Genomic DNA, 13,585 nt, shown 5'->3' with positions numbered 1-13,585 from the left:
TGGATCACTAGTTCAGGAGTTCAAGACCAGGCTGGCCAACATAATGAAACCCCTTATCTACTAAAAATACAATTAGCCTGTAATCCCAGCTACTCAGGAGGTTGAGGCAAAGAGAACTGCTTGAACCCAAGAGGCGGAGGTTGCAGTGAGCCAAGATCATGCCATTGCACTGCAACTTGGGTGACAGTGAGAGACGACAACTCAAAAAAAAATTTTTTTTGACTTAATGTCTTTATGAATTATACTTTAGTTGTTTTAACAAAGAAGAATTGTTCTGATATAAATATAGGAATGGTCAAAAACAAACTTTAACCATAAATTTTGGAAAACATAAAGGGAGCAGTATTTGAGAATCAAAACTATCCCTTCTAAAAATTAAAGCTAGAATTTGATCACTATAACAAAAGAATAATTTGTTTCAAATGAATGTAATATTCAGTATAATGTTAACTCTTAAGAATATATGCTAGCAGAAAAAGGGAAATAGTGGAACAATAGTCTGAAAAAGGTATAAACCAAAATTAATCTGTGCTTTAACTTATAAAAGTTTAAGAACTCATTAATATGTATTATTATTTTGAGGATTCAAAATACTACCTATAAATAATGAGGCCATAGGCATCAAGAGTAGAAAACATTCTGTATGTTTGAAAAGCAAAACTCATGTACCCATACAGAGTCCTTCTCCATCGCCTACTACCTGCTAAAGAAGTATCACCAAGGAGAATGACACAAGCACAGCCTGGAAGAAAGAACAATAGACTGGGTACCATCAACCTCTCACCGACTAACTGTCACTGCTCTGGGTCTCAGAGTCTTCATCTACCAATTGGCTACCCACTTAGGGGAAGGAGAAACAGTAAGAACGGCTAGGGGTAATAAGTCATTGGCCTATTTCAATAAGAACATTAAAGTATTAGCTACCTGCATATGATAAAACCCCTATGAGGTTAATTCTAATGAGAGGAAAATCAAATAAAGAGTTTCCTCTAACAACTAGTATTACTAACAAAAGACAGAAATCAAGAAGAAGAAAGGAAAATTATAGGCCAATGTCATTTTGAGCATAGATGCAAAAATTCTAAGCACATACATGCACACTTAATTTATAATAAAATAAGAAATGAAGAAAGATGTTTTCAATAAGTGGTGCTGGGTCAAGTGAATATCCACATGAAAAAAATTTTTACCTATAGTCTTATCATTGCATTTGCCAAAAAACAAACAAACAAATCCAAGTGGATTACACATCTAAATGTGAATAAAATTTTAAGACAATTATATAGAAGAATGTCTTCATACATAAGGGAAAGCAAAGATTTCATAAAAAGAGCATAGAAATTTCTACTCATAAAAAAAATGACTAAGAATTACATTAAAATTAAGAACTTATGGACATCAAAAGGTATCATCAAGAAAGTACAAAAGCAAGTCATAGAGTGAAAGAAGATACTTGAAGCATATAGCACTGACAATGGCTTGTACAGAGAACATATAAAAAAGTTCTACACATCAAGTTTTTAAAAAGATAACTCAATTAAAAACATGGGAAAGCAATCTGAAAAGAACACCACAAAAGACGACAACCAAATAGCTGATAAACAGATTGAGTGGTGCTCCTATTTGTATCAGAAAAATGCATGTTACAACCACAATGAAACCACACCTCATCCATTAAAAATCTAAAATTAGTAAAAAAATAAGCCTAATAATACAAAATATTGGTGAATATGTCAAATAATGAACACTTGCAAACAGTGCCAGTGAGAATATAAATGGATACAACCACCCTGGAAAACTGTCAATATCAACTAAATGTGAACATACCCTCTGACACAGCAATTCCACTCCAACATATTCCAAAAGAATGAATTTGTATGTACACCAAAAAGCATATACAAGAAAGTTATTAGCAGCATTCTCATAAAAACCATAAACCAAAAGCAATGCAAATGTCCATCTACAGTTTGGATTCATAAAGTATAGTCTATTCATACAATGGAAAACTATAAGGCTATGAAAATGAACAACTGTAGCTGGATCCAACAACCCAAATGAATATATAGACATATATATATTATATAAAAAATATATACATATGTATTTTTTAAAACATAATTTTAATTACAAGAAGCCAGACACAAAAGAGTATATGATTCTATTAATACAAAATTCAGAAACAGGCAAAACTAAACGATGACGTTAGAAGTCAGGATTGAGGTTACTTTTGGGAAGAGAAGAGGAACACATTGAAAAGGATTTGAAGTGGCTTCTGGGATGTTGTAATGTTCTACTTCATTTGTATGGTGGATACAAACATGTATGTATTCACTTTGTTATAATTTATACAGTTGTATACTAATGATTCGTGCACTTTTCTGCACGGAGTTCCTACTGGAATAATCATTTAAAAAAAATTTTAAGTAAGTAATTCCCACCTCCGATTTCCATATGTAAAAAGCTTGGAAAGTTGCTACTCTGCCCTAACAACAAATAAAAAGTCAACAACTAAAAAATCAACAACTCTTCTTAGATCTGTAGGAAAAGTGAGGTCACAGGGCAAACCTCTGCACCAAAAATTGGAGATAGACAGATGAAAACAGAGAATCACAATTTACCAGAGCTGAACCCATCAGTAGAAATCTGTGTGGAAACCAGTACCAGGGTGGGAAAACCTGACCTGTAGTTGACAAATTGCTGGAGGCTCACAGTGGACAACTCTTGAGAGGTAAAAACTACAGGGGGTCCAGGTGCAGTGGCTCACGCCTGTAATCTCAGCACTTTGGGAGACCAAGGTTGGGGGGATCACAAGGTCAGGAGATCGAGACCATCCTGGCTAAAACGGTGAAATCTCGTCTCTACTAAAAATACAAAAAAATTAGCTGGGGTGTGGTGGTGTGCACCTGTAGTCCCAGCTACTCTGGAGGCTGAGGCAGGAGAATTGCTTGAATCCAGGAGGCGGAGGTTGCAGTGAGCCAAGATTGCGCCACTGTACTCCAGCCTGGGCAACAGAGCGAGACTCTGTTTCAAAAAAAAAAAAAATCTCCAGGGGACCCAGTCATGGGAGTGAGGAGGGAGACCACACTTTTTTGAGTTTTACCTTCAAGAGCTCAAACTTGGTTTTCAGAGTGAATGTCAGTGCAAATCCTATCATGTTTCCAGCAGGAAGAACTAAAAAGGAACCATTTTGAAATATGCGAGAGTATTCTGTTCTCCTTAACAATGTCTGACCTTAAGTGAAACTATTTAATTAGACTTAACCTGCTGGGGTTTTATCAGAGCCTAGCTAACCTAGGAAAATACCCACCTCCTGCTGCTCTATTTTCCACGTGGAGAAATGGAAATCTGGAACTCTAGCTTCCTATAGCCTTCCGCATTAAAAAAAAAAAAGGGAAATATATCACTCCAGCCTACTCTAGGTAGCCATCCTATCCCACCTAAGTGAGGGGAGAGGGCAGGAATAACTTAGAAACATTTGTGAAGTTCACAATCCAGAAGCAGAGGCTCACTAAAAGAGACCTACTCATAGGACTATAGAACACTTCCTCTCCCCGATACCTTACCAACATATTACTAAAGGCCCGTTTTAAGTAGCTCCTTTTACCTGACACATCATGTCCAACTATTTTTTAAAAATTACATGGCATAATAAAAGACAAAAAGAGAGAGACCAAGTATCAGAATCAGACCCAGAAATGGAAGATATGTTGGAATTACCAGACCAGGAATTTTTTTAAAACTATGATTAATATACTAAGGGCTCCAAAGAATGAAGTAGACAGCATGCCAAAAAGGGGGAAAAAAGAGATGGGTAAGCAGAGAGAGAGAAATTCTAACAAAGTACCAAAAAAATAAAAAAGCTAGAGATCAAAACATAATAAAATCGAAGAATGTCCTTATTGGTTTATTAGTAGACTGAACACTGCTGTATCTATGAGCTTGAGGAAATCTCAATAGAATTCTCTAAAACTGAAAAGGCAAAGAGAAAACAAAAGAGAAGATGCTATCTAAGAACTGTGGGCATCTATAAAAGATGTAACATACATGTTAAGGGGGATAATAGAACAAGAAAGATAGAAAGGAATAGAAAAAGTATTAGAAATAATAATCACTAAGAATATCTCCAAATTAATGTCAGATACCAAACCACAGACCCAGGAAGCCTAGAGAACACCAAACAGACAAATGACAAAAGAACTATACTTACACATATCGTATTCAAACTATAGTAAATCAAAAATAAAGAAAAAAATTCTCAAAGCAAACAGAGGGAAAAAAACACTACCTACAGAGGAGCAAAGGAAAAACTACATCCCACTTCTCGTGCAACCAAGAAGAGAATGAAGTAAAATAGAAGAGAGTGAAGTAAAATATTTAAAGTGTTGAGAGAAAAAACACACTAATCTAGAATTCTTTTTGGTTTTCTTTTCTACGAATCTAGAATTCTATACCCACTAAAATTATTCTTTAAAGGTAAAGAAGAAATAAAGACTTTCTCAGACAAAGATTGAAGGAATTTGTTGCCAGTAGAAATGCTTGCAAGAAATGTTAAAAAGGAGTTCTTAATAGAGAAGGAAAATGATACTGGTCAAAAATTCAGATCTACATAAAGGTATAAACCTAACGAAATTAGTGTAAGACTTTATGAGGAAAAGTACACAGCTCTGATAAAAGAAACCAAAAAAGTTAAGAAATAAATGGAGATATAGTCCATGTTCGTGGATATGAAGGCTCAATATTTTAAAGATGTCAGTTCTTCCCAACTTGATCTATGGATTCAGTGCAATCTCAATCAATATTCCAGCTAAGTTGTTTTGTGGATAACAGCAAAGCAATTTTAAAGTTTATAGGGAGAAGCAAAATAGCTAACACAGTATTAAAGGAAAAGAACAAAGATGGAAGATAGACACTATCTAACTTACAAGACTACAGGCAGTGTGGTATTAGTGAAAGAACAAACAAGTGGATCAGTGGAACAGAATAGAGAGACCAGAAACAGACCCACATAAATATGATGATAAAAATGATCTTTGAAAAAGGGACAAAGTCAATATAATAAAGAAAAGATAGTTTTTTCAACAAACTGTGCTAGGACAACTAGACATTCACAAACAAAAACATGAATCTAGATACAGACCTATATCCTTCTCATAAGTTAATTCTAATGGATCACAGAACTAAATACAAAATGCAAAACTATAAAACTATTAGAAGATAACATAGGAGAAAATCTGATCGACCTTCAGTTGGTGATGACTTTTTAAATACAACACCAAAAGCATGAACCATGAAAGAAATAACTGATAAGCTGAACTTCATTAAAACTAAAACTTTCTTCTCTTTGAAAGACACCATCAAGCGAAAGGAGAAAAGTCTCGGACTGGGAGAAAGTATTTGCAAAAGACATATCTGTTAAAGGACTGCTTCCCAAAATAAACAAAGAACTTTTAAAACTCAACAATAAGAAAGTGAACAACCCAAATTAAATAAGAGCAAAATATGTGAACAAACATCTCACCGAAGAAGATATACAGATGGCAAACAAGCATACAAAAAGGTACTCCAAATCAGAGGTCATCCGGGAAATGCAAAATTAAAACAACAAGACACTACTAAACACCAGTTAAAACGGCCAAAACCCAAAACACTAACAAGATCAAATCCTGGTGAGAATGTGAAGCAATAGGAACTCCTTCATTGCTGGTATAAGCACTTTGGAAGACAGTCTGGAAACTTCTTACAAAATTAAATACTGTGATTGTATTCTTTGGTATTTGCCCAAAGGAGACAAAAATGTATGTCCACACAAAGCCTGCACATTCACAGTTTCAGCAGTTTTGTTCATAATTCTCAAAACTCAGAAGCAAATTAGTTGTCCTACAGCAGAATGGAAAAACTGTGGTATTTTCAAATAATGGAAAAGTTTTCAACCCTAAAAAGAAATGAGCTATCAAACCATGAAAAGACATGGAGAAAACTTAAAATGTGTATTAGTAAGTGAAAGAAGCCAATTTGAAAAGGCTACATACTATATGAATGTGACTATATGGAGATAGTAAAAAGATAAATGTTGCCAAGGGTTAGGCCAGAGGGAGGGATAATCAGCTGAAACATTATGGATTTTTAAGGCAGTAAAGCTATTCTTTATGATACTATAATAGTGGACACATGTCATTATACATCTGTCCAAACCCATAAAATATACAACACCAAGGGTCAATTCTAGTGCAAACTACGATCTTTGGGTGATAATGATATGTCAATATAGGTACATCAGTTATAACAAATGTACCACTCTATTGAGGGATATTTATAATGGGAGAGGCTATGTGTGTATAGGGACACAGAGTACATGGGAAATCTCTATACCTTCTCTCAACTTTACTGTGAACCTAAAAGCGCTCTAAAAATAATGTCTAGCCAGGCGTGGTGGTTCAAGCCTGTGATCACAGAACTTTGGGAGACTGAGGCAGGAACTTCTTGAACACAGAAGTTAAACAGCAGCCTGGAAAACATACGGAGACCCCGTCTCTACAAAAAAATTTCAAAAATCAGCCAGGTGTGGTGATGTGCACCTGAAGTCCTAACTACTCAGGAGGCTGAAGTGGGAGGATTGCCTGGGGCCAAGAGGCTGAGGCTGCATTGAACCATGGTCACACCATGGCACTCCAGCCTGGGCAGGAGTGAGACCTTGTCTCAAACAAAAATTAAGTTAAAATCTATTTAAGAATAAAATAATTTCAATATAAATTTAGAAAAGATATGACGTATACATATACACAGACCCACAAATGTATATGCTAACATCACTTCTTTCTTTCATCCATATAAAATGATGTAGAATTTACTCAAATGGAATTCTTGTTAGTCCTGGAAGCAGAAAATGTATAGATGATCAAGTCAACAAAAAGCGTATTTCTGAGACAACCTTATTACCAGCAAATAACTGGTACTGGGAAACAACTACTGGTAAGAGAGAAAACCAAATATGATGAGAAACATGATACTGGAAGATATCACCACCTATGAAGTCGCCTTGCTCTTCCTGACATCCGCCCACCAAGTATCTGTTGAAATCTCTAGATTTAACCACACACTTACAGAATATGAAGACAAAATAACATGTTAAACCATACCACAGGAAAAGAACTGGCAAACTCCAGAATGGGGGAAGCTTCACAGAATAAACTGTCGGCTTATTCAACAAATAAAACACAAGGATAAAAGAGTGTTGGAGTACATAAAAGTTTTAAAAGACTTAACAAAACATAATGTAACATATGGACTTTATTTGAACCCTGATTCAACGAACTGTTAAAAGCACATACGTACTGCTATGGTTTGAATTTGATCCCTCCAAGCCTCATGCTGAAATCTGATTTCCAATGTTGGAGGTGAGTCTCAATGGGAGGTGTTTGGGTCATGGGTATGGATCCTTCATGAACAGATTAATGTCCTCCCTGGGGTGGGAGGAGTAAATGAGTTCTCCTGGGAGAGCTGGTTGTTAAAGAGTCTGATTCTTTTCCTCTAGCTTTCTCTTTGGCCAGGTAATCTCTGTAAACACCACCTCCTCATCGTTTTCCACTGTGAGTGGAAGCAGTCAGAGGCCCTCACCAGAAGCCCAGCAAATGCTGGTACGATGCCTCTTGTACAGCCCCCAAATCATGAGCCAAAAAAACCTCTTTTCTTTATAAATTACCCAGCCTCAGATATTCCTTTATAGCAACACAAAACAGACTAAGACACATACTTAAGACAGTTATGAAACAACTGGAAATTTGAACCCGGACTACATATTTGATATTATAGATTTGAAAAAAAAAGACAACTTTATTATATAGAGTGTGATGATGGTATTGTGGTTGTGACTGACAAATTTATTTTTCTTTTAAAAATATACTGAAATATTTACAAGTGAAATGTTATAACTTGGAGTTGCTTCAACATAATACAGCACAAGAGTAAGTAGTCTAAGGTATAACATAAAAAACTGGACACAAATCAGTAATTGTTCAAACCAAGTAATAGATAAATGAAGGTTCATTATTTTACTCCACCTACTTTAGTATCTGTTTGAAATGCTAAATACCATAATAAAAGGTTGAAAAAAATTTCTTTAGTGAATCCCCTTAAAATTTCATCATAAAGAGAAAAAAACACTTTTAAGAGGAATATACTTAATAAAAATATAAACTGAGAATAAAGAAAAAAAGCCATTGAAAAATATTTTCTGATACACTAGAAGATTATCAACAGGACCTTTAGTGATCTGACTAATGCCACACTATTCATATATTCTTGATTTCCTTTTTATATGACCAAGTTTTAAGAGTAGGTTTTGGGCTGGGCGCGGTGGCTCAAGCCTGTAATCCCAGCACTTTGGGAGGCCAAGGCGGGTGGATCACGAGGTCAAGAGATCGAGACCATCCTGGTCAACATGGTGAAACCCCGTCTCTACTAAAGATACAAAAAATTAGCTGGGCATGGTGGCACATGCCTGTAATCCCAGCTACTCAGGAGGCTGAGGCAAGAGAATTGCCTGAACCCAGGAGACGGAGGTTGCGGTGAGCCGAGATCACGCCATTGCACTCCAACCTGGGTAACAAGAGCGAAACTCTGTCTCAAGATAAAAAAAAGAAAAGAGTAGGTTTTAACAGTAGTGACAATTTTTTTTTTTTTTTTTTTTTTTGAGACAGGCTAGAATGCAGTGGTGTAATCAGCTCACTGTAAATTCAAATCCCTGGGTTCAAAGGATTCTCCTGCCTCAGCCTCCTGAGTAGCTGGGAATACAGTTGCATATCACCACACCCAGCTAATTTTTAAATTTTTTGTAGTGTGAGGGTCCGGCTTTGTTGCCCAGGCTGGTCTTGAACTCCTGGCCTAAAACAATCCTCCCACCTCAGCCTCACAAAAGTGCTAGGATTATAGGCACGAGCCATGCCATCATACCTGGTATGACTGATTCTCATACAGCTTCTGTTACCCAATAAATCATATGGTACCTTTCAACAGTACATACATTTAAAGTATTTACTTGATGAATATATTAATATTTTTAATAAATCCTTGCTCAAGCATCTCCCAAATAATGACAATTACTACCTGGTATTAAAGGATGATTACCTGATAATGGTACATAATTATATACTAAATAATAAATACATAATGAAACAGTGACCAAAAATATTATGGGACCTTAAGAACTTTTTAAATGGTAATAACATATATATATATACTTTTGTATTTTTTGAATTTTAAAACATTTCAGCTGGCTGTGGTGGAGCACATCCATAATTCCTGGGAGACAGAGGTGGGAGGATTGCTTCAGCTCAGGAGTCCAAGACCAGCCTGGGCAACATGGTGAAACCCCATCTCTACAAAAAATACAAAAAGTGACCAGGCATGGTGGCACATATCTGTTGTCCCAGCTACTTGGGAGTCTGAGGTAAGAGGATGGCTTGGGCCTGGGAGGTGGAGGTTGCAGTAAGCCGAGATCCTACCACTGTACTCCAGCCTAGGCAACAGAGCCAGACTCTGTCTCAAAAACAAACAAAACAAAAAAATTTCTACATATTTGAACCTGTATAAAATAAACAGGCTGGGTGTGGTGGCTCTCGCCTCTAATCCCAGCACTTTAGGAAGCTGAGGCAGGCAGATCACTTGAGGTCAGGAGTTCGAGAACAACCTGGTCAACATGATGAAACCCTGTCTCTACTAAAAATGCAAAAATTTTTAGTGTGTTGGCATGTGCCTGTAGTACCAGCTCATCAGGAGACAGGAGTGGGAGAATCACTTGAGCCCAGGATGCAGAGGTTGCAGTGAGCCAAGATCGCACTATTGTACTCCAGTCTGGGTAACAAAGCAAGACTGTCTCAAAAAAAAAAAAAAATTAACAAATACAATGAAAACTTTTAAAACTAGTGGTTTAAAAAAAAAAAAAGAAACAAATTTAGCAAGACTTACCTAGCAGGGGGAATTCCTCTTTTATAAAGATCCATCCTCACTTTTTCTCCCACATGTCTATAAATCTCCACTATAGCCGATATTGCAGCATCTCTCACCTGTCAAAGAATTCAGAACTTTTTAAGAAACTTATATGTATGATACAATAAAATACTTCGTCTCAAGGTAACGTTACACCAACAAACCAACTTGACGCTCTCATTTTAATGCCTCTAAACCCCTGCATATACAGCTTGTCATTAGTAAAAAACCAAGAGGACCTGCCAAGATACCTCTAGAAAAAACTAAAAGACGAATTTACAGAAATTTGAGAAACTTGTCAATGAAAACTACTAATTAAGCTTTTTAAAAATCTATTTGAAAGCTGGGTGTGGTGGCTCACACCTGTAACACTTTGGGAGGCCAAGGCAGGCACATCACCTGAGATCAGACGTTCGAGACCAGCCTGGCTAACATGGCGAAATCCAATTTCTACTAAAAATACAAAAAAATTAGCCAGGCATGGTGGTGTGTGCCTGTAATCCCAGCTACTCGGGAGGCTGCGGCAGGAGAATCGCTTGAACCTGGGAGGCAGAGGTTGCAGTGACCCGAGATCACATCATTGCACTCCAGTTTGAGCAACAAGAGCGAAACTCCATCTCAAAGAAAAAAAAAAAAATCTATATGTAATAAGATCATATAAACAACTGCCAATAATTATATTAATACAAATTATGATCATGGTTAATGTATTTTCCTGTATTAAAACTGCATTTCAAGAATGTGGCCTGAACTCAAACAGATATTTTTACACTAATATTCATAACAGCATTATTCACAACAGCCGAAACGTGGAAACAACCCAGATGTCCATCCACAGATAAACAAATAAACAAAATGTGCTATATACCACAATGGAATATTATTCAGCCTAAAAAAGAAGGGAAGGAAATTCTGATACATGCTACAAGATGAATGCGCCTGAAGACATTATGCTAAATAAACAAGCCAGACACAAAAGGACAAATATTCTATTATTCTACTTCTATGAGGTACACAGAACAGTCAAATTCACAAAGACAGAAAAGAGAATGGTGGTTGCCAGGAGCTGGGGAGGGAGAGGGAGCTGCTGGGGACTGGGCAGTTAATGCTTCTTGGGTACAGTGTTTCAGTTTGGGAAGATGAAGAAATTCCAGAGCTAGATGGTGGTGATGGTTGTTGCAAAACAATGTGAATGTACATAATGCCACTGAACTTACACTTAAAAATGGTTAGAATGGTAAATTTTATATTGTATTTGCTACAATTCAAAGAAAAAAAAAGAATATGGTCTGAAAACAGGAATTTGAAAGGTAGCTCTAGTTCCCTTGCACAGCTCTTTGTGAAATAGCAACTGAAGAGACAGTAGAATTTACTACAAACCTCTTGAGCAACAGCTAGGATCTAAAAGAAGGGAAAATCTTACCCGAGGTCACTCCAAATGCCCAAGCTGTGCCAAAAAGGTTACAGTCAAGATTCAAGTTCGTCATGAAGGACATGATCCAGAACATATACCTGTATTATACCTATAGCGTAGACTAGGGGTCCCCAAGCCCCAGGCCACGGACCCATAACAGTTGGTGGCCTTTTCTAGGACTACAACAGGAGGTAAGCAGCAGGTAAGCAAGTTTTACTGCCTGAACTCCACCTCATATGAGCACAAACCCTATTGTGAACTCTGCATGCGGGGGATCTAGGTCGCATACTCTTTATGAGAATCTAACTAATGCCTGATTATCTGAGGTGGAACAGTTTCATCCCGAAACCATCCCCACCACCCCATGGAAAAACTGTTTTCCACAAAACAAGTTCCTGATGCCAAAAAGTTTGGAGACCGCTGATATAGACGGCTCAGATAAAAAAATTTCTAACAACTGATATACCACTGATATAAATCCTCTTTGTTAAATAGGGTTATTACAATTGCAAAATGTATGCAGCCAATTTCAGCAATAACCAAAGGAAGCTGACACTCTGTCTCCACAATTAACATACAGGAAGACTAGCAGAGAATCTATGCTCTTTATTACTCAGTCTCTCACACTCCAGAAACAGCCATTAAGTCCCATCTATCCTTACTACTAGCCAAACTATCCTTACTACTGACAAACACAAGCAACTTTCATGAATATAATGTTTTTAAAAACTAACTTTGATAGATTTTTTTTAAATGAGGTAAAATCTTGATTTCAGCATCCCCTCCACCCTCTCTCTTCTTTAAAAGTAGAATAAGAGGACTAGAAAAGAAATGGTAGCCAAAAAAGTAGTCAATGCTTGAATGTAAATAAAATTTTACCTGACCGTTGGAATCTCCAAACAGGATACACAAATGTGGTACCAACTTGCTGATGACTAGTGACTGAGCCCCAAAACTAAATATAATTTGAGAAAAAAATAAAGAGAATTTGTTTTTAATAAACAGTAAACAAAACATCCTTATGCCTTCTTCTTGTCTGTAGCAATAAGACAAATATGGTGGGGAGGATGGGCACACATCATTAAAACATGAAGGATATGAGACACAAGCAAAAAATAATTACAAGCAATGTAAAATACGCAAACTTTAATAATCACGACTGACAGTGAAGACAATACATCACCCAATACATAAAAATGTTCAACAATGGCACTCTTAAACTAGCAACCCATGAACAACTTAAGAAAATCAGAGTTTTCACTTTTGAAATTGTGATTTTTTTAGACTCTGGGTCTCAAATAAATGCATTCCCATTCAGTAAATTAAAAGATCTTTAAGCTTACAGCAAGAGAGCCAAAACCCAGAGCAAAGAGCTGTGCAGACTGAGTACACTTATAGGCTCTAGAGGGCAGAAAGGACTATAGAGTAATAAATGAAAATATAGTTAAGAAAAGGAGGTAACACTATAGGAAAAGCTGAAAGCTACTACATATAACCTATGACATTGAGTAAAACCTAAAAAACTAATCCAGAGCAAGAAAAGTCCTAGTTTACACTTTTTCAGATCAGAGTCACAGTTCTGTGGCAACTATGGCTGCCAGAACTGTACATACAGCCACCAGTCTCACTGTCTAGTTACCTGGGAAAGTTTTGCTTGGTCTACGATTCTGGTACCCACCCACACTGCTCTAGGGGGAGGATGGGGGATGGGAAATGGTTATAATATGTGAAATATCATTGAATTAAAAACAATTCCAAATTTGATCCAGAACAGAAACAGATACTAAGTAAGGTATTAGCATATCAGTTCCATGACCATCTGTTTTGGGTGGCTACTATTAACATATTAAAGAAAAAAAAGAGAAACACTTAATACTGATATAACTGAAAAATTAAGAACATGAAAGATAGTAACAGACATAAAAAATGAACAGTAAAGGTATCAAATAAAAAGTTATATGCTTTAATAACAATTTTAAATGTGTTATTATCCATAGCTTTCCTTGAGTTTGTGAACTGAAGTTTTTTTTTAGAGAAACAAAAAACAAGACAGCTATTTTCAATAATCATAAAACTTACATGTTTAAGGTTTCAATAAGACACAGACACACGCCTTCTCGAGATCGAAAATTCTTGTGTTTAAAACCAGAAGCCAACTGCTCCCAAATGTACTATTTGAAGGAAAAG

General features: G+C 36.4%; 1 protein-coding gene across 13 annotated transcripts in view; it reads right to left on the bottom strand.

Annotated features, from left to right (window-relative positions):
• Nucleotides 1-13,585, bottom strand: part of CLASP2 (cytoplasmic linker associated protein 2) — a 239,241-nt gene that overhangs the window by 191,738 nt on the left and 33,918 nt on the right. For all 13 annotated transcript variants that reach the window (XM_021666448.2, XM_021666452.2, XM_064378526.1 and 10 more), the window contains exons 4-6: nt 13,478-13,569; nt 12,278-12,353; nt 9,964-10,061 (exon numbers count right to left, since the gene is read on the bottom strand). In XM_021666448.2, coding sequence (XP_021522123.1) covers nt 9,964-10,061; nt 12,278-12,353; nt 13,478-13,569 — 266 coding nt within the window. The remainder of the gene's footprint in view (nt 1-9,963; nt 10,062-12,277; nt 12,354-13,477; nt 13,570-13,585) is intronic.

Source organism: Aotus nancymaae, unplaced genomic scaffold (genome assembly GCF_030222135.1).
Source record: "Aotus nancymaae isolate 86718 unplaced genomic scaffold, 86718_ANA_hifiasm-v0.15.2.pri h1tg000019l, whole genome shotgun sequence".
Lineage (NCBI taxonomy): Eukaryota > Metazoa > Chordata > Mammalia > Primates > Aotidae > Aotus > Aotus nancymaae.
Note: the sequence above shows the minus strand (reverse complement) of the source record. Positions and strands in the feature narration are given on the sequence as shown.